Here is a 20,850-nt window from a genome sequence, read left to right as displayed (position 1 = left end):
TTGGGATTGAGCCTGGCCTGAAAGGGAAGAAGGCCATGGAGGTGATGCTTTCCTAGGACAGGGAAAAGACGGGATTGGAGGAATTTAAAGAGGGAGAAAAAAGAAAGAAGAAAATGCAAAGCGGCCAAATGGAAATTTGTTCCCTCGGATTTCCATCCCGGTGTCGTGCCGGGGAAGCCAAGGCCGGACAATAAATGGGAGTAAATTAAAATTTAAATGGCAATTTAAAGGCAATTACTGCAGGAATGCTGGAAACAGGCTCTGGCTCTTTGGATTTGGGATTCAAACCTTCGCAGGGAGGCTGAGTCACCCAACCTGTGACGCAGGCAGAGAAACCTCGGATCCTCCGGGGCCAAAATTCCTGCTGGAGCCAGGGAGGAGCCGGGAATGAGCAGGGAATGAGCAGGGAATCCATCGGGATGCTCCCCCGAAAGGATGGAGCCCTTTGAAGGCACACATCAAAAGGAGGATGGATTCCCAAACTTCTCCTGAAAGGTTTTGCACCTCCTGGGCTCCCACTCCTCAATATTTGATGGGATGATGGAAATGGAATTTCCACCCTGGAGCTCCAGACGTGGTTTTTACCCTGGGTTTATTTGGTGCAGTTTTGAGCTCATTTCCCCCCTCCAAAAATTTGGTGTTTGGGGTGGGAATTGCCCGGTTTGGTGGAAAATTCCCCTTGGCACGGGGTTTGGAATGAGAGGATCTGGAATGATCCCACCCTCAGCATTTTAGGATTCTGTGTGATCCCAGTTTTCCTGGCAGTCTTAATATCCACCACAAACTCAAATTCCTGCTTAGAAACCATTCCCACTCCTGCTGGACTTTTCCAGAGATTCAGAATCCCTGGAAAACCAAAACAGGGAGCAAGAAATGAGTTAAAAATGCCTTAAAAACCAGAGTTTTTGGGAGAATAACGGGTTAAGCCGTGGTTATTTTAATGCACAATCACAGGGAATAAAGAAGAGGAGCTGGAAGCCCGAGCCCATGATCCAAATGTGGAGTTAAAGCTTTTCCACCTCCTGGGCTCCCGCTCCTCAGGATCTGATGGGATGATGGAAATGGAATTTCCACCCTGGAGCTCCAGCCCTGGTTTTTAGCCCTGGGTTTATTTGGTGCAGTTTTGAGCTCATTTCCCCCCTCCAAAAATTTGGTGTTTGGGGTGGGAATTGCCCGGTTTGGTGGAAAATTCCCCTTGGCACGGGGTTTGGAATGAGAGGATCTGGAAGGGAATGATCCCACCCTCAGCATTTTAGGATTCTGTGTGATCCCAATTTTCCTGGGACGCTTAATATCCGCCACAAACTCAAATTCCTGCTTAGAAACCATTCCCACTCCTGCTGGACTTTTCCAGGGATTCAGAATCCCTGGAAAACCAAGAAATGAGGGAAAAGCGCCTTAAAAACCAGAGTTTTTGGGAGAATAACGGGTTAACCCGTGGTTATTTTAATGCACAATCACAGGGAATAAAGAAGAGGAGCTGGAAGCCCGAGCCCATGATCCAAATGTGGAGTTAAAGCTTTTCCACCTCCTGGGCTCCCGCTCCTCAATATTTGATGGGATGATGGAAATGGAATTTCCACCCTGGAGCTCCAGCCCTGGTTTTTAGCCCTGGGTTTTGGTTGGGTTTATTTGGTGCAGTTTTGAGCAACTTTTGCCTCAAAAATTTGGTGTTTGGGGTGGGAATTGCCCGGTTTGGTGGAAAATTCCCCTTGGCACGGGGTTTGGAATGAGAGGATCTGGAAGGGAATGATCCCACCCTCAGCATTTTAGGATTCTGTGTGATCCCAATTTTCCTGGGACACTTAATATCTGCCACAAACTCAAATTCCTGCTTAGAAACCATTCCCACTCCTGCTGGACTTTTCCAGGGATTCAGAATCCCTGGAAAACCAAAACAGGGAGCAAGAAACGAGGGAAAACACCTTAAAAATCAGAGTTTTTGGGAGAATAACGGGTTAAGCCGTGGTTATTTTAATGCACAATCACAGGGAATGAAGAAGAGGAGCTGGAAGCCCGAGCCCATGATCCAAATGAGGAGTTAAAGCTTTTCCACCTCCTGGGCTCCCGCTCCTCAATATTTGATGGGATGATGGAAATGGAATTTCCACCCTGGAGCTCCAGCCCTGGTTTTAGCCCTTTCTTGCTGGGTTTTGGTTTGGTTTATTTGGTGCAGTTTAGAACAATTTTTGCCTCAAAAATTTGGTGTTTGGGGTGGGAATTGCCCGGTTTGGTGGAAAATTCCCCTTGGCACGGGGTTTGGAATGAGAGGATCTGGAAGGGAATGATCCCACCCTCAGCATTTTAGGATTCTGTGTGATCCCAGTTTTCCTGGGACACTTAATATCCGCCACAAACTCAAATTCCTGCTTAGAAACCATTCCTATTCCTGCTGGACTTTTCCAGAGATTCAGAATCCCTGGAAAACCAAAACAGGGAGCAAGAAACGAGGGAAAAGTGCCTTAAAAACCAGAGTTTTGTGGAGAATAACGGGTTAACCCATGGTTATTTTAATGCACAATCACAGGGAATAAAGAAGAGGAGCTGGAAGCCCGAGCCCATGATCCAAATGTGGAGTTAAAGCTTTTCCACCTCCTGGGCTCCCGCTCCTCAATATTTGATGGGATGATGGAAATGGAATTTCCACCCTGGAGCTCCAGCCCTGGTTTTTAGCCCTGGGTTTTGGTTGGGTTTATTTGGTGCAGTTTTGAGCAACTTTTCACCTCCAAAAATTTGGTGTTTGGGGTGGGAATTGCCCGGTTTGGTGGAAAATTCCCCTTGGCACGGGGTTTGGAATGAGAGGATCTGGAATGATCCCACCCTCAGCATTTTAGGATTCTGTGTAATCCCAGTTTTCCTGGGACACTTAATATCCGCCACAAACTCAAATTCCTGCTTAGAAACCATTCCCACTCCTGCTGGACTTTTCCAGGGATTCAGAATCCCTGGAAAACCAAGAAACGAGGGAAAAGCGCCTTAAAAATCAGAGTTTTGGGAGAACAACGGGTTAAGCCGGTTATTTTAATGCACAATCACAGGGAATAAAGAAGAGGAGCTGGAAGCCCGAGTCCATGATCCAAATGTGGAGTTAAAGCTTTCCCACCTCCTCAGGATCTGATGGGATGATGGAAATGGAATTTCCACCCTGGAGCTCCAGCCCTGGTTTTTAGCCCTGGGATTTGGTTGGGTTTATTTGGTGCAGTTTTGAGCAACTTTTCACCTCAAAAAATTTGGTGTTTGGGGTGGGATTGCCCGGTTTGGTGGAAAATTCCCCTTGGCACAGGGTTTGGAATGAGAGGATCTGGAATAATCCAACCTTCAGCATTTTAGGATTCTGTGTGATCCCAGTTTTCCTGGGACACTTAATATCTGCCACAAACTCAAATTCCTGCTTAGAAACCATTCCCACTCCTGCTGGACTTTTCCAGGGATTCAGAATCCCTGGAAAACCAAGAAACGAGGGAAAAGTGCCTTAAAAACCAGAGTTTTTGGGAGAATAACGGGTTAAGCCGTGGTTATTTTAATGCACAATCACAGGGAATAAAGAAGAGGAGCTGGAAGCCCGAGCCCATGATCCAAATAGGAGTTAAAGCTTTTCCACCTCCTGGGCTCCCGCTCCTCAATATTTGATGGGATGATGGAAATGGAATTTCCACCCTGGAGCTCCAGCCGTGGTTTTTAGCCCTGGGTTTTGGTTGGGTTTATTTGGTGCAGTTTTGAGCAACTTTTGCCTCAAAAATTTGGTGTTTGGGGTGGGAATTGCCCGGTTTGGTGGAAAATTCCCCTTGGCACGGGGTTTGGAATGAGAGGATCTGGAATGATCCCATCCTCAGCATTTTAGGATTCTGTGTGATCCCAATTTCCTGGGACACTTAATATCTGCCACAAACTCAGATTCCTGCTTAGAAACCATTCCCAATCCTGCTGGAACTTTTCCAGGGATTCAGAATCCCTGGAAACAAAACGGAGCAAGAAATGAGGGAAAAGCGCCTTAAAAACCAGAGTTTTGTGGAGAATAACGGGTTAACCCGTGGTTATTTTAATGCACAATCACAGGGAATAAAGAAGAGGAGCTGGAAGCCCGAGCCCATGATCCAAATGACGAGTTAATGGGAATAAAAGGCAGCAATTGGAACATAAAAGAGGGAAGCGAGGCAGGAACAGCAAAATAAAAAGGGAGCAGAGCTTTTAGAAAAGAGGGGGAAGGAGGAGGAGGAGGCGCCCGGAATATCAAAACCGAACCCGTGTGGGAAGTCAAGAGGATCCATTGAAATTTTCCGAGGAATAATTGCAGGGAGAAGACACGGATGCTGTCAGCTCTGCTGGGAACTTCCAGGGATCAGAAAAATCGGGAGAGTAAATGGATGAGGGCGCCGGAATCGCTGCCAGGGAGTTCAGCAGGAGCAGCAATTGTGGGCAATTTGTGGGAATAAAAGACGGGATTAGAGGGAAATGAAGGAAAATGAGGAGCACGAGGCTCTGCCTGGAAGATTTGGGGCTGGATCCAGGCAGGATGGGAGTTCTGTCCTCGGGAAAAGGGGATTTGGGAATGAGGGGACAGCTCGGGAATAACTCAGGGAAGGAATAATCAAAGTGGGAGCTGAATTCCCGTCAGGATCCTCCCTCAGGTCCCTGAATGGATGGGAATGATGGGTGGGAATTCCCTAAACCTTCCAAAAATCCAGTGGGAAGTGAATCTGGCAGAGGCGGGATGAATTCCAGAATTTATCATGGATCCTCCAGCAGCGTCCCAGCTCGGATCTGGCTTTGGCAATTTTGGGAATGTGGTGTGGGATCAAACCCCAGCTTGGAATCCCAGGATATTTCCAAAAGGAAAATTCCTTGGCTTTGCTCAGATGGTGGATGGCAGGACACCGCTCTGTGGGAATGATTATCCCCAAAATTCCAGGGAAAACCAGGATCCCTTTGCACTCAGCAACCTTTGCTCCATTCCTGGATGGATTCACCCCATGGAGCCAAAACCAATTCCATAAATATCCTCAATATTTAATAAATATCCTAAATATCCTCATAAATATCCTCAAGAAGGTTGTTAATAATTATTAAAAACAATAATAATTAATAAAATTACTAATTGGATGAGGGCCCTTTTCCTCAGGGAGCAATTCCCACTCGGGATTCCAGGCCTGTCAATAATTCCGTGGCTGTGACCAGGAATCAGTGGGGATTTATTTCTTTGGACAGCCTTGGAAATTTGGGGTTTGGGCCCTTAATTTAAGAGCTGATGATCCTGGTGGGTCCTTTCCAACCCCAAACATTCCATGATTCCATGATCCTGAGAGTCCTTGGAGCTTGGAGACTTTTCCATTTGGGGTGAATACACCAAAGGCATTAAAAACATTAAATAAACGTATTTTTCTTGCGTTCCTTCATGCAAAATCATGGAATTGTGGAATGTTTTGGGTGGGAAGGGACCTCAAAGCCCATCCCAAGGGCAGGGACACCTCCCACTATCCCAGGTTGCTCCAAACCCTGTCCAACCTGACACTTCCAGGGTTGGGGCATCCATAATTTTTCTGGGAATTCTGCGCCAGGACATCCCGAACCTCACAGAGAGGAATTTCCTCCACAAACCTCCGGCTGTGATCCCTGATATCCAGGCTGGTTTTCCAACAATGGGTATTTTAATGGGTTATTTTTCATGGATTATTTTTCATGGATTATTTTTTTCTGGAATATTTTAACGGGTTATTTTTTCATGGATTATTTTTTTCTGGAGCATTTAATTGGGTTATTTTTCATGGATTATTTTTTTCTGGAGCATTTTAATGGGTTATTTTTCATGGATTATTTTTCATAGATTATTTTTCATGGATTATTTTTCTGGAGCATTTTAATGGGTTATTTTTCATGGATTATTTTTCATAGATTATTTTTCATGGATTATTTTTCTGGAGCATTTTAATGGGTTATTTTTCATGGATTATTTTTCATAGATTATTTTTCATGGATTATTTTTCTGGAGCATTTTAATGGGTTATTTTTCATGGATTATTTTTTTCTGGAGCATTTTAATGGGGCTTTTTTCACGGGTTATTTTTTTTTGGAATATTTTAATGGGTTATTTTCCACGGATTAATTTTTATGGAGGATTTTTCATCAGAGTCCAGCCTGGCAAACGAAATGCGAGGAATTTTATCCAACTTTAAAAAAAACCTCCGGGAAACACGGACTTTGGGGAGCAGCTCTGAGTTCCCACGGCCTCTTCCCACCCTTTCCCAAATTCCTGGCCCTGGGTTTGGAAAGGCAGGGAAAAGTTTTCCGACTCACGGAAGATCCCGGCGAGCTCGGTTCTCCTGGCTCCCCCTGCAAGGAAAGCGGGGATGAGTTACCCTGGGATAGAGCTGAGAGCCCTCTGGAAACAGGGAATGCTGTAGGAATTCCGGAAAAGGGACAAGGGCAGTGGGATATCCCAAATATCCCACCTGGAAAACAATTGATTTCACCGGCTTGGAGAACATCTCTGACCTCCATCCTGGAATCCTGGAATACCCAGGAAAAAAAAATTGAATTTTCGGGGAAAAAAATTGGAATTTTTGGGTGAAAAATTTGAATTTTCTGCTGGATTTTCTGTGCTGGATTTTCCCGAATTTTGGGTTTTTTGGGCGTTTTTGGTGTCTGACATTCCAGCAACTCCTTACTGACCATTCCAGCCTGGGAAAGATCCCAGAGTGCTCTGCTCCATTAAAATTTTCAGATTTTCCTGGAAAAGTGCAGCTGCTTTTCCAGAGCCTCCATAATTTCAGCAATTTTGGGGAGGGAATGAGGGATTACATCCCATGGGAAAAGCGGGATGGGATTTTCCACCTCCATCCTGGCAGGAGATGCCTCAAGTTTGGAACTCACCTTCTGTCCCACGGGTCCTCTGCTCCCGAAAAGTCCCATCATTCCCTTGGATCCAGCTTCTCCTTTGATTCCCTAAAATAAATTTTAAATAAAAATTAAATTAAATTTAAAATTTAAATAAAAATTAAATTTAAAATTTAAGTAAATTTGAAAATAAATTTTAAAATAAAACACATTGTGAGCACCTGCTCTCTGCAATTTATCCATGGAAAAACCCATGGAGATAACCAAGATGACCAAAAGCATCCCAAAATTGGAAATGTCCATCCCAAAATTCCATCCCAGGGGTTGGGAAAAAGCCACCAGTGTCAGGAGTTGGCAGGAAATCCTGGGAATGGTTCTGGAAAAGATTCCAGTGGTGGGGATTGAAGGAAAAAAGGCAGGAAGGGGGTTATTTTTCATGGATTATTTTTCGTGGATTATTTTTCATGGATTATTTTTTCTGGAGCATTTTAATGGGTTATTTTTCATAGGTTATTTTTTCTGGAGCATTTTAATGGGTTATTTTTCATGGATTATTTTTCATGGATTATTTTTTCTGGAGTATTTTAATGGGTTATTTTTCATGGATTATTTTTCATGGATTATTTTTTTCTGGAGCATTTTAATGGGTTATTTTTCATAGGTTATTTTTTCTGGAATATTTTAATGGGTTATTTTTCATGGATTAATTTTTATGGAGGATTTTTCATCAGAGTCCAACCGTATTTTGTTTGGGTTTTTTAATGGGTATTTTAATGGGTTATTTTTTCATGGATTATTTTTTCTGGAGCATTTTAATGGGTTATTTTTCATGGATTATTTTTCATGGATTATTTTTCATGGATTATTTTTTCTGGAGCATTTTAATGGGTTTTTTTAAATGGATTATTTTTTCTGGAGTATTTTAATGGGTTATTTTTCCATGGATTATTTTTTCTGGAGCATTTTAATGAGTTATTTTTCATAGGTTATTTTTTCTGGATTATTTTTTCTGGAGCATTTTAATGGGTTATTTTTCATAGGTTATTTTTTCTGGAATATTTTAATGGGTTATTTTTCATGGATTAATTTTTATGGAGGATTTTTCATCAGAGTCCAACCGTATTTTGTTTGGGTTTTTTAATGGGTATTTAAATGGGTTATTTTTCATGGATTATTTTTCATGGATTATTTTTCATGGATTATTTTAATGGGTTATTTTTTCATGGATTATTTTTTCTGGAGTATTTTAATGGGTTATTTTTTCCTGGATTATTTTTCATGGATTATTTTTTCTGGAGAATTTTAATGGGTTATTTTTTAATGGATTATTTTTTTCTGGAGCATTTTAATGGGTTATTTTTTCATGGATTATTTTTTCTGGAGTATTTTAATGGGTTATTTTTCATGGATTATTTTTCATGGATTATTTTTCATAGATTATTTTTCATGGATTATTTTTTCTGGAGTATTTTAATGGGTTATTTTTTCATGGATTAATTTTTATGGAGGATTTTTCATCAGAGTCCAACTGTATTTTGTTTGGGTTTTTTAATGGGTATTTTAATGGGTTATTTTTCATGGATTATTTTTCATGGATTATTTTTTCTGGATTATTTTAATGGGTTATTTTTTCATGGATTATTTTTTCTGGAGTATTTTAATGGGTTATTTTTTCATAGGTTATTTTTTTCTGGAATATTTTAATGGGTTATTTTTCATGGATTAATTTTTATGGAGGATTTTTCATCAGAGTCCAACCGTATTTTGTTTGGGTTTTTTAATGGGTATTTTAATGGGTTATTTTTCATGGATTATTTTTCATGGATTATTTTTCATGGATTATTTTTTCTGGAGCATTTTAATGGGTTATTTTTTCCTGGATTATTTTTCATGGATTATTTTAATGGGTTATTTTTTCATGGATTAATTTTTATGGAGGATTTTTCATGGATTATTTTTTCTGGAGCATTTTAATGGGTTATTTTTTCATGGATTATTTTTTCTGGAGCATTTTAATGGGTTATTTTTTCATGGATTATTTTTTTCTGGAGTATTTTAGTGGGTCATTTTTTCATGGATTATTTTTTCTGGAGCATTTTAATGGGTTATTTTTCATAGGTTATTTTTTCTGGAATATTTTAATGGGTTATTTTTCACGGATTAATTTTTACGGAGGATTTTTCATCAGAGTCCAACCTGGCAAATGAATTGCGTGGAATTTTATCCAACTTTAAAAAAACATGGGAGACTCTCCAAGAGTTTCCTTCACTTTGGGGACCTGAGCAGTGGGATTAGAAACGAGCAGGATCTGCCTCTTCCCAAGGGATGTGCCCACCTTGGATCAGGCAATTCCCACCGGGATGCAGCTTCCCGTGGGAAACAACAACAGGAGCTGGATGTGTCACTGCTGCTGCGGGAACTTCAATTTATCCAGCCCTGGGTCAGGCCAGAGGAGCCAAAGCCATTTCCGTGAGATGGAAATTGGGATGAGCAGGACACGGAGACGGCAGCTGTGACTCAGCTGGGAGTGGGAGAATTCCGTGATTCCTTCCCAGGAAAACGGGGCTGGGTTGGGACCTGGGATGAGCTCAGGAGAGGAGGAGAGGAGGAGCTGTGCCACCACCCAGGGGACACAACAGGTGTGGGATCTCAGGATCTGAGTCCTGAGGTGCCACCGAGACCACCCTTGGGGGGCTCGGGAGTCCTGGAATGTTCCAGAAGTGTCTGGTGGCTGCACTTTGATCCTACACAGGAGACGACACCTGTATGAGGACAGGAGGGTTTCACCGGGGTGAATGGTGAAGGGATTGGTTAATTAGAGAGTGAAACACAGGGTTTAGGATTTCTGTACAGGGGGGTTTAGAGAAGTAAGATGGAGGAATTGGGGCGTGTCCTGTCCTTCTTCTTCTTCTTCTTCTCCTCCATCTTCTGTGGTGATGGTGGCACCTTTGGATTGGTTATTACTGAGAGTGCACCGAGTAATAAGAATAAATGGTATTGGGGAAAAATGATAAATATTGTACACGTAACCATGGGTATAAAGATAGGTGACTGCCCCGGAGGGCAGGACAGTGTGCCCATGGCTGGCTGCTGAGCAGAGCTCTGTTCGGCTGAAAGAAAATCTTTTAGATAAACAATTAATAAACATAAAAACCGAAAGAAGAACTGAAGCCTCTTCTCGTCCTTCGATACGCGGGCTGCCCCAAGGCCACCCCGGGCCTTTCCAGGCCCCTCAAACAGCCGAGATAAACCGGACAAACAGGGACACCGGAGCCATCCAAGCCTTACCAAGAGCATTCCAGAGGCTCCAGGAGCAGGGACAGCTCCTGGAGGGAGAGGGGGAAAGTCGCCCTGATTTTTAAAGTTTTTCTAAGCTTTCTGATGTTGACATTCTTGTAAGGAACTCTCACTTTCTGTAAATAACTCATTGTTTTGCACTCTTTTATGGAGGAGGAGAAATCTGATGGGCTCTTGGTTTGCCCAGTGCCATTGGAGAGGTGGCACTGTCACCCTCCAGCCCACTGTCACTTTTGGAAAACTATAAATGTTGGAAATTAAATTTCCCTTTTTTCCTTCACCTTGCGAGCAGCGGTGTGTGCTTGTGTCCTTTCGTGTCCTACAGTGACAGGGGTGTGGGAATGGAATGGTGGCTTTTCCCAGCGGGACACCTGAGGAATGGGATCTGTCTGGGAAGATTTCTGATGTTGACATTCTTGTAGCAAACTCTCTCACACACTTTCTGTAAATAACTCACTGTTTGCATTACTTTATAGAGAGAAATCTGATGGCTGAGTTTGCCAGTCCTTGGAAGTGGCACTGTCCCCAAAACCCTGCCTTTCGGAACTCTAAAATGTGGAGTACGAAATAAATTCCCTTTTCCTTCACCTTAGAGCAGCGTGTTGCTTGTGCCTTCGTGCGTGTGACAGGGTGTGGGAAGGATGGTGGCTTTCCAGCGGACACCTGATAGGATTTTCTGAAGCTTTCTGATGTTGACATTCTTGTAGCAAACTCTCTCACACGCTTTCTGTAAATAACTCATTGTTTTACATTCTTTTATGGAGGAGGAGAAATCTGATGGGCTGTTGGCTTGCCCAGTGTCATTGGGGAGGTGGCACTGTCACCCTCCAGCCCACTGTCACTTTTGGAAAACTATAAATATTGGAGTCAGAAATTAAATTTCCCTTTTTTCCTTCACCTTGCGAGCAGCGGTGTGTGCTTGTGTCCTTTCGTGTCCTGTAGTGACAGGGGTGTGGGAATGGAATGGTGGCTTTTCCCAGTGGGACACCTGAGGAATGGGATCTGTCTGGGAAGCTTTCTGATGTTGACATTCTTGTAGCAAACTCTCTCACACGCTTTCTGTAAATAACTCATTGTTTTGCATTCTTTTATGGAGGAGGAGAAATCTGATGGGCTGTTGGTTTGTCCAGTGTCACTGTCACCCTCCAATCCTCTGTCACTTTTGGAAAACTATAAATGTTGGAAATTAAATTTCCCTTTTTTCCTTCACCTTGCGAGCAGCGGTGTGTGCTTGTGTCCTTTCGTGTCCTACAGTAACAGGGGTGTGGGAATGGGATGGTGGCTTTTCCCAGCGGGACACCTGAGGAATGGGATCTGTCTGGGGTCCCCAAGCCCCTTCCCAGCCCCCTCCTCTCCCTGTTGGTGCCAGAGCTGGGTGTGGCCGTGTTTTCCAGCAGAGGCCTGAGAATTCCAGGATGGTTTGGGATGGAAGGGACTTTAAAGATCACCCAGTTCCAATCCCAGCCCTCCACGGGACACCCTCCATGATCCCAGGCTGCTCCAAGTCTCATCCAGCCTGGCCTAGGACACTTCCAAGGATGGGGTAGCCACAATTCTTCTGGGAATTCTGTTCCAGAGATCCAGGGGTATCCATAATTTTTCTGGGAATTCCTTCCACCACCCCCACTCCCTTCCTCATAAGAACTTTGGGAAGTTCCCACCTTTTCTCCTACGGGTCCGTCCTCTCCCTTCTCGCCTTTGTCTCCGTCAAAACCTGGCAGTCCCTGCTCACCCTGAAAGGAAAACCAGGAATTGGTGGATTTGAATCATTCCACCTCTCCTGGAAGGATCCAGCTGGATCCAAGTGCTGCTTCCCTGGGAAGGGACAGCTTGGAAAGCCAAACTTACGGGATCTCCTTTGGTGCCTTTGTAGCCCTGGGGTCCATAAATTGTCATGGATTCGCCCTGGAGAAAGGAGAGACAGGGAAAGGGATCCACCGGGAGCTCATGGATCCCTTGGGAATGCAGTGATTAAAAATGATGTTAATTGTTATGGTTAATCACCCTTCATTAAAAGCCTGATCATGAACGTGCCCAGAAAACCCCAAATCCTGAGGTTTCCCAGTGCCCTCCTGTCCCTAAAACATTGGAGCCCGCTGGTGTTATCCCAGATGGAAAGGGACATCGGGATCATTCCCTGATCCCAGTGCTGGGACAGATTCCATGAGTGACCTGTGGCTTTGTCAATGCCGTGATTAACGATGATGTTAATTGTTAGGGTTAATCACCCTTCATTAAAAGCCTGATCATGAACGTGCCCAGAAAACCCCAAATCCTGAGGTTTCCCAGTGCCCTCCTGTCCCTAAAACATTGGAGCCCATTGGTGTTATCCCAGTGGAAAGGGACAACGGGATCATTCCCTGATCCCAGTGCTGGGACAGATTCCATGAGTGACACGTGGCTTTGTCACTCAGAGAATCCCACTAGGAATGTGGTGATTAACAATGACGTTAATTGTTAGGGTTAATCACCCTTCATTAAAAGCTGGGTCATGAACATGCCCAGAAAACCCCAAATCCTGAGGTTTCCCAGTGCCCTCCTGTCCCTAAAAATGCTGGAGCCCGCTGGTGTTATCCCAGTGAAAAGGGACAAAGGATCATTCCCTGATCCCAGTGCTGGGACAGATTCCACGAGTGACATGTGGCTTTGTCAATGCAGTGATTAACGATGGTGTTAATTGTTAGGGTTAATCACCCTTCATTAAAAGCTGGGTCATGAACATGCTGAAATACCTCTCCTGAAAGGTCGCTGCAAGTGCCCTTCTGCCTGAAAACTTGGAGCCCGCTGGTGTTGATCTCATGGAAAAGGGACATCGGGATCTCCTGATCAAGTGCTGGGACAGATCCACCGGGACACTGGCTTTGTCAATGCAGTGATTAACATGATGTTAATTGTTAGGGTTAATCACCCTTCATTAAAAGTTGATATGAACGGCATCAGAAACCCCAAATCCTGAGGTTTCCCGGTGCCCTCCTGTCCCTAAAATCGTTGGAGCCCACTGGTGTTATCCCAGTGAAAAGGGACATCGGGATCGTTCCCTGATTCCAGTGCTGGGACAGATTCCATGAGTGACACGTGGCTTTGTCAATGCAGTGATTAACGATGGTGTTAATTGTTAGGGTTAATCACCCTTCATTAAAAGCTGGGTCATGAACATGCTGAGAAAATCCCAAATCCTGATGTTCCCCAGTGCCCTCCTGTCCCTAAAACATTGGAGCCCATTGGTGTTATCCCAGCACAATTTCTCCTGGATGGAAGGGGACAACGGGATCATTCCCTGATCCCAGTGCTGGGACAGATTCCACAAGTGACCTGTGGCTTTGTCAATGCAGTGATTAACAATGACGTTAATTGTTAGGGTTAATCACCCTTCATTAAAAGCTAGGTCATGAACATGCTGAGAAAACCCCAAATCCTGAGGTTTCCCAGTGCCCTCCTGTCCCTAAAATCATTGGAGCCTGCTGGTGTTATCCCAGTGGAAAGGGACATCGGGATCATTCCCTGATCCCAGTGCTGGGACAGATCCCACGAGTGACGCGTGGCTTTGTCACTCAGGGTGTTGGGATCAGGATTCCCAGCTCTTCCCAGCCGTGGGAAGCAGCCTCAGGCAGGGAATGGAGCTGTCCATGGTGCCCTGGATGGTGGAATGGCACCAGGATCACCCCTCAGAGGGAGGTTTGGGGGGGTGACACCCCCAAAGTGTCACCCCTGGGTGCCACAGGGACACAGGAACCCCATGGGCACACCCCTGCCACGCTCCTCAGGGCATGGAATGCTGCTTTTCCAAGGAATGTCTCTGCTCTGGAGGAGGGATAGTTGTGTGGGAAGCTGCGTTCCCTTCGGAAAAAATTCCCTCCACTCAACTCCCTTCAGTGCAAATATTCCTGATCTGGGTGATTCTGCCTTGCTGGGGTTTTACCAACTCCACATCCATCAATATTCCCAAAAATCCGACACTTTTTGGACTCTGTCCCAACCCTCACCACAGGACCATTCCCAAATTCTGGTTTCATGCACATTCCTGCTTCCCAGCTCTCCAACAGAGCCAGGACCTCACCACAGGACCATTCCCAAATTCTGGCTTCATACACATTCCTGCTTCCAACTCTCTAACAGAGCCAGGACCTCACCACAGGACCATTCCAAATTCTGGTTTCATACACATTCCTGCTTCCCAACTCTCCAACAGAGCCAGGACCTCACCACAGGACCATTCCCAAATTCTGGTTTCATACACATTCCTGCTTCCCAGCTCTCCAACAGAGCCAGGACCTCACCACAGGACCATTCCCAAATTCTGGTTTCATACACATTCCTGCTTCCCAACTCTCCAACAGAGCCAGGACCTCACCACAGGACCATTCCCAAATTCTGGTTTCATACACATTCCTGCATTCCAGCTCTCCAACAGAGCCAGGACCTCACCACAGGACCATTCCCAAATTCTGGTTTCATACACATTCCTGCTTCCCAACTCTCCAACAGAGCCAGGATGGGGCTCAACAAATTTTGGGAACAGAAGGGAGACTAAAAATCCTGCAGCTCAATCCAACCCTGGCTTCCCAAATTCTGGTTTCATACACATTCCTGCTTCCCAGCTCTCCAACAGAGCCAGGACCTCACCACAGGACCATTCCCAAATTCTGGTTTCATACACATTCCTGCTTCCCAACTCTCCAACAGAGCCAGGATGGGGCTCAACAAATTTTGGGAACAGAAGGGAAAATCCTGCAGCTCAATCCAACCCTGGCATCCATGGAGTTATTCTTATCCAGGGAGAATGAGATGGAAAATAAAGCTGGAATCAGGTGGAACAAACCCAAGCCAGTTTTTCCCCTCCTGCTCCAGTTTTATCTCCGATTCCACCTCATCTTTTACAGAGGCATCCTTTGGAAAACTCATCCCACACATTCCTCTGGCCTGGGAAGAATTCCGAGGCCTCCTCACGAAGCAAATTAAGAATTGATTGGTCTCCGGGGCGAGTTCCTTTCCAGAGGAGCTTCCTCGGAGACAAATGGGCCTTAATCACGGAATATTGCGTGACTCGAGGGCGGCATCATCACCGAGCTTTTCCCAAAACCTCATTTTCCAACCAGCCATTCCGGCCAGGAAGGGATTTAACAAAACGCTGGGCACGGGTTCAGCGGTTTCTGAGCATTTTTCCAGCAGCACTTGAGGAGTTATTTTCCCATTACCTGTCAGGAGCCAGCTCGGGCTGCTGGAAATTAAGGTTGGCTCTGGGGTCAGCTGCTCATTCCAAAAATCAGGGGGAATTTTCTCCCTCTCTTAATTCAGGATTTTTGTGCCCCAGCAAATCGTTCCCAAAATTACTTTCTCTTTTTTTTTGTTTTTTTGGGTTTTTTTGGTTTTTTTTTGTGCTTTGTAGGATCCCATCAAATCCATCCCATAAAACTCAGCTCCCAAAGATGTTTCCAGTGTGAGGATGGAATTAAAAAAATTTGATTTAAAGTAGTGGAGACCCCCAAAAAGGAGGGGGGGGAGAATCCAGGTGTTGTCTCCTCTCAATTTCACAGGCACAGCAAGGAGAGGATGGATCCAGGATTTTCTGGGAGCCACACAGAGAAAGGAAAACCCCAAAAAATCTGGAATGTCCTTACTCGTTCTCCCTTTGGTCCCAGCAGTCCCCGATCACCCTAAAAACAGGAAAAGAAATAAAAAATAAGAGAATTATTCCCTTTTTTTATTCCCTTTTGTGTTGCTCAGGCCGTTGATTCCCACTCCAAGCCACTGAAAACTCCTGGAGCTGGAAATCAGATCCTCTGGACACTCTGGAAAACCCTCAGCTCTCCATGAAATGTTGTGGAAAACCCCAAATTTATGGATTTTAGGCAATGAATAAATCCCCAGGGGACTGAGGTGGGGTTTTCCTGACTCCATGCTCAGCACAATGTGGGATTTGCTGCTGGATTTCCCATCCCAATGGGATCCAGCACCTCCATCCTAAAAATGAAGGATTTCCCAAATTTCTCCCTCAAACCTTTTAATGGAATCTGTATGGAATAGGAGCTGGAGTGCAGAGCATGAGGCTGATCCAGGGGCTCTCCCAGAGAATTCCCAGGATATCCTGGGATAATTCCCAAAGGCTGATCCAGGAGCTCTCCCAGTCCATTCCCAGGAGATCTGGGATGATTCCCAAAGCCTGATCCAGGAACTCTCCCAGTCCATTCCCAGGATATCCTGGGACTCTCCCAGTTCTTTCCCCGGATATCCAAGGATTATTCCCAAAGCCTGATCCAAGGGCTCTCCCAGTCCATTCCCAGGAGATCTGGGATGATTCCCAAAGCCTGATCCAGGGGCTCTCCCAGTCCATTCCCAGGATATCCTGGGATAATTCCCTAAGGCCGATCCAGGGGCTCTCCCAGGCCATTCCCAGGAGATCTGGGATTATTCCCAAAGCCTGATCCAGGGGCTCTCCCAGTCCATTCCCAGGAGATCCTGGGACTCTCCCAGTTCTTTCCCCGGATATCCAAGGATTATTCCCAAAGCCTGATCCAGGGGCTCTCCCAGGCCATTCCCAGGAGATCTGGGATGATTCCCAAAGCCTAATCCAGTTGCTTTCCCAATCTATTCCCAGGATATCCTGGGATAATTCCCAAAGCCTGATCCAGGGGCTCTCCCAGTCCATTCCCAGAAGATCCGGGGGCTCTCCCAGTCCATTCCCAGGAGATCTGGGATAATTCCCAAAGGCTGATCCAGGGACTCCCAGTCTATTCCCAGGAGGTCCAGGAGTTCTCCCAGTCCATTCCCAGGAGATCTGGAATTATTCCCAAAGCCTGATACAGGAACTCTCCCACTCCTTTCCAAGGATATCCTGGGATAATTCCCTAAGGCCGATCCAGGGGCTCTCCCAGTCCATTCCCAGGAGATCTGGAATTATTCCCAAAGCCTGATCCAGGGGCTCTCCCAGTCCATTCCCAGGAAATCTGGAATTATTCCCAAAGGCTGATCCAGGGACTCTCCCAGTCCATTCCCAGGAGATTTGGGATAATTCCCAAAGCCTAATCCAGTTGCTTTCCCAATCTATTCCCAGGATATCCTGGGATAATTCCCAAAGCCTGATCCAGGGGCTCTCCCAGTCCTTTCCAAGGATATCCTGGGATGATTCCCAAAGGCTGATCCAGGGGCTCTCCCAGCCTATTTCCAGGATATCCTGGGATGATTCCCAAAGCCTGATCCAGGGGCTCTCCCAGTCCATTCCCAGGATATCCTGGGATAATTCCCTAAGGCTGATCCAGGGGCTCTCCCAGTCCATTCCCAGGAGATCTGGGATGATTCCCAAAGCCTGATCCAGGAGCTCTCCCAGTCCTTTCCAAGGATATCCTGGGATGATTCCCAAAGGCTGATCCAGGAGCTCTCCCAGTCCATTCCCAGGATATCCTGGGACTCTCCCAGTTCTTTCTCCAGATATCCAAGGATTATTCCCAAAGGCTGATCCAGGGGCTCTCCCAGTCTATTCCCAGGAGATCTGGGATAATTCCCAAAGCCTAATCCAGTTGCTTTCCCAATCTGTTCCCAGGATATCCTGGGATAATTCCCAAAGCCTCATCCAGGAGCTCTCCCAGTCCTTTCCAAGGATATCTTGGGATGATTCCCAAAAGCTGATCCAGGGACTCTCCCACTCTATTCTCAGGAGATCTGGAATTTTTCCCAAAGCCTGATCCAGGAGCTCTCCCAGCCCATTCCCAGGAGATTTGGGATGATTCCCATTGGTTTCAAAGGGCAGCTGCTCCCCACAACACCAGGACACCGTGTGGAGAAGATAAAAGATGTAGATAAGATAAGAATTGCAGATAAGAGTTTTAGATAAGATCAGTTCTTACTCTTTGGCCTTTCATGCCTGGGAAGCCTTTTGGACCCTGGGAAAAAACACAAAAAAAAACGTGAGGATCCACAAAAACCAGGAGGAAATTGGGAATATGGGAAGTTGGGACAGAGCAGCCTCCATCCAAAGGCAGAGCTGCTTCCAGGGATGGGCTCCAGCATGGAAAATCTGCTGGAAGAACCAGCACAGCAGGAGGACAAATTCAGCCAAATTCCCTCATTTTGAGAATCCCACTGGGATTTTTGGACCCTCAGCATCGAGGAAAAGCTGGGTTGCTCCAAGAGGTTCCTCCAAGGTGGAGGTGGATCCTTGATCCCGTGGGATCTCCGGATCCCGTGGAGGCCAAGCCGGGATGGGAAGCACATTTGGGGAGGGGAAAAGCCATCGTGGTCACCCCTGTTTGCTGAATTCCCGGGAATATGCAGAAAGGTGGGAATTTCCATCTGCAGGGACACCTTCCACTATCCCAGGGTGCTCCAAGCCTTGTCCAACCTGGCCTTGGACACTCCCAGGGATGGGGCAGCCACAATTTTTCTGGGAATTCTGTGCCAGGACCTCCCCAGCCTCATAGGGAAGAATTTCTTCCCAATATCCCATTTATCCCTGCCCCATTCCAGTTTAAAGCCATTCCCCCATTTCCTATTGCTCTGTGTCCTTATTAAAAAATCCTCTTCCTTTCATTCCATGAAAAACTAATAAATAATAAATAAATAAATTAAAAGCCTAATAATTAATAATTATTAAATAATTATTATTTAATAATTAGTTTGTTTAATAAATTAGTTTGTTAAATAAATTAGTTTAATAAATAGTTTATCCAAATTCCAGCTGCCATTTGTGTCTCCCCCTACTCAGCCCCCTCCAGAGGAAGAAGAGCCTGAAATTCCAGCCCTGAAATTCCTGAAATTCCAGACAACAGCAGGCAGGGATTGATATTCCAGGAGAGCTTCCAAACCTTGGGATGAGCCACCCAAATGGACAAGGACAGTAAGGAACTCATAGGATTCCCACTGGAATTCAGGTTCCCAAATCTTTAATTTCCCTTTGGAAGAATCCCATATTTTTTTCTCTCATGGCCGTGGATCCGTGGTTTTCCGGGAATCTCGGAGCACTCACCATCATTCCGGGGGGACCCCGCATTCCCACGATGCCCTCGTCACCCTGGGGGACGGAAACGGGGAGTGAGGCACACGGGGGACCCCAAACCCACCGACCATCCCGCTGGGAATGGGGCAGGCAGAATTCCCGTCCAACCTCCTTTTCCCTCCATCCGGCTTTTCTTATGGATTGGGATGGAAGAGCTGCACTGGAGGGCCCATGGACCTCCTTGAGCCGACCCTACAGGAGCTGCCTTTCAACCTCAGGAATTGCCCAAATTCCAAACAACTGAGGCCAAATTTAGCTCTCCCATATAAAGCCAACACAACCTGGGATGCTGGGATTTAGATTTATGCTGGAAGTCGGAAGAGCAGAAACATTATTCCATCATTTCCTTTGGATAATGAAGCTCCAGCGAGGTTTACCCACAGCTGTTGAGGGTTTTTCCTCGGGGGCCTCATCCCAAAGCATCCCAAAGGATTGGGCCATAAAATCCCGATTTTTTTTTTTTTGTGGGAGAGCCACAGGAGCAGCAAATTTAAACACGGCCTCCAATTCCGACTTCGTCTTTGCTGGAACAAGACCAAAACTCCTCAGGGATAGGGAACTGGGATAGGAATGAAAAGGGAATTTTGCTGCCTGAAACCCTTCAGGAATTTCTAGGATGGGTTGGGGACAAGTGATGGACAAAGCAAAGGGGGCTGGAGGCCGCAGGAATCCAAGCCTGGAATATTTATGGAATATTTATTGATTTATTTACCCGAGGGCCAGGGAATCCATGGGGACCTCTGGGGCCGGCGGCTCCAACGCCGGCTTCTCCCTGGAAAACAGAGAATTCCAGAGGTGTCACCGGGAGCAGGGAAATCCCACCACACAATTCCTGGTTAGTTTGGCCAGGATTGAAGTCCCAGGAAGACTCAGGAGACACAATTCCATGGATTTTCTGCTGTTCTCTCCGGAGGCTGCTCCAGGAACCGTGGGAGGAAGGGAGCGAGGGTGGAATGGGATGAAGCAGGATGGGGTCAGGGATGAGGAGCCAGGAGAAGGCAGGGATTTGTCCCATTCCCATCCCAGGATTTCTGCTCATGACTTTCCTGGGAAGGGGGCACTGACCTTGTTGCCTTTGGGTCCAGGTGTCCCAGGAATTCCCTGCGGGAGAAGGAGAACAAAATAAAAGGGAGGATTTGCTTTGGAAGTGCTCAGTGCTCTCCAAACCCAACATTCCCAGGGGATTGAAGCCCATCCAGCCCAGATCCCTCATCCATCCATCCATCCATCCATCCATCCATCCATCCATCATCCATCCATCCATCATCCATCATCCAATCCATCATCCATCATCCATCCATCCATCATCATCCATCATCATCCATATCCATCCATCCATCCATCATCCATCCATTCCATCACCCATCCATTCCATCCATCCATCATCCATCATCCATCCATCCATCATCCATCCATCATCATCATCCACATCATCCATCATCCATCATTCATCCATCCATCATCCCATCATCCATCCATCCATCCATCCCATCCATCCATCATCCATCCATCCATCCATCCATCCATCCATCATCATCCATCATCCATCATCCATCCATCATCCATCCATCCATCATCCATCATCATCCATCATCCATCATCCATCATCCATCCATCCATCCATCCATCCCATCATCCATCCATCCATCATCCATCCATCCATCATCCATCCATCCATCCATCCATCATCCATCCATCCATCATCCATCATCATCCATCACCCATCCATCCAT

The 20,850-nt window shown here is 45.8% G+C and overlaps 1 protein-coding gene across 1 annotated transcript in view; it reads right to left on the bottom strand.

Annotated features, from left to right (window-relative positions):
• The window catches only part of LOC135442828 (collagen alpha-1(VII) chain-like), a 161,086-nt gene that overhangs the window by 32,958 nt on the left and 107,278 nt on the right, over positions 1-20,850 (bottom strand). The window contains exons 59-67 of the mRNA XM_064703098.1: positions 20,183-20,218; positions 19,830-19,889; positions 19,088-19,132; positions 17,970-18,005; positions 15,747-15,782; positions 11,977-12,033; positions 11,790-11,861; positions 6,868-6,939; positions 6,292-6,327 (exon numbers count right to left, since the gene is read on the bottom strand). Of these exons, the coding sequence (XP_064559168.1) occupies positions 6,292-6,327; positions 6,868-6,939; positions 11,790-11,861; positions 11,977-12,033; positions 15,747-15,782; positions 17,970-18,005; positions 19,088-19,132; positions 19,830-19,889; positions 20,183-20,218 (450 nt within the window). The remainder of the gene's footprint in view (positions 1-6,291; positions 6,328-6,867; positions 6,940-11,789; positions 11,862-11,976; positions 12,034-15,746; positions 15,783-17,969; positions 18,006-19,087; positions 19,133-19,829; positions 19,890-20,182; positions 20,219-20,850) is intronic.

The sequence above is a fragment of the Zonotrichia leucophrys genome, chromosome 1A (genome assembly GCF_028769735.1).
Source record: "Zonotrichia leucophrys gambelii isolate GWCS_2022_RI chromosome 1A, RI_Zleu_2.0, whole genome shotgun sequence".
Taxonomy (NCBI): Eukaryota; Metazoa; Chordata; class Aves; order Passeriformes; family Passerellidae; genus Zonotrichia; species Zonotrichia leucophrys.
The sequence above is the reverse complement of the archived record's forward strand: the minus strand, read 5'-3'. Positions and strand labels throughout refer to the sequence as shown.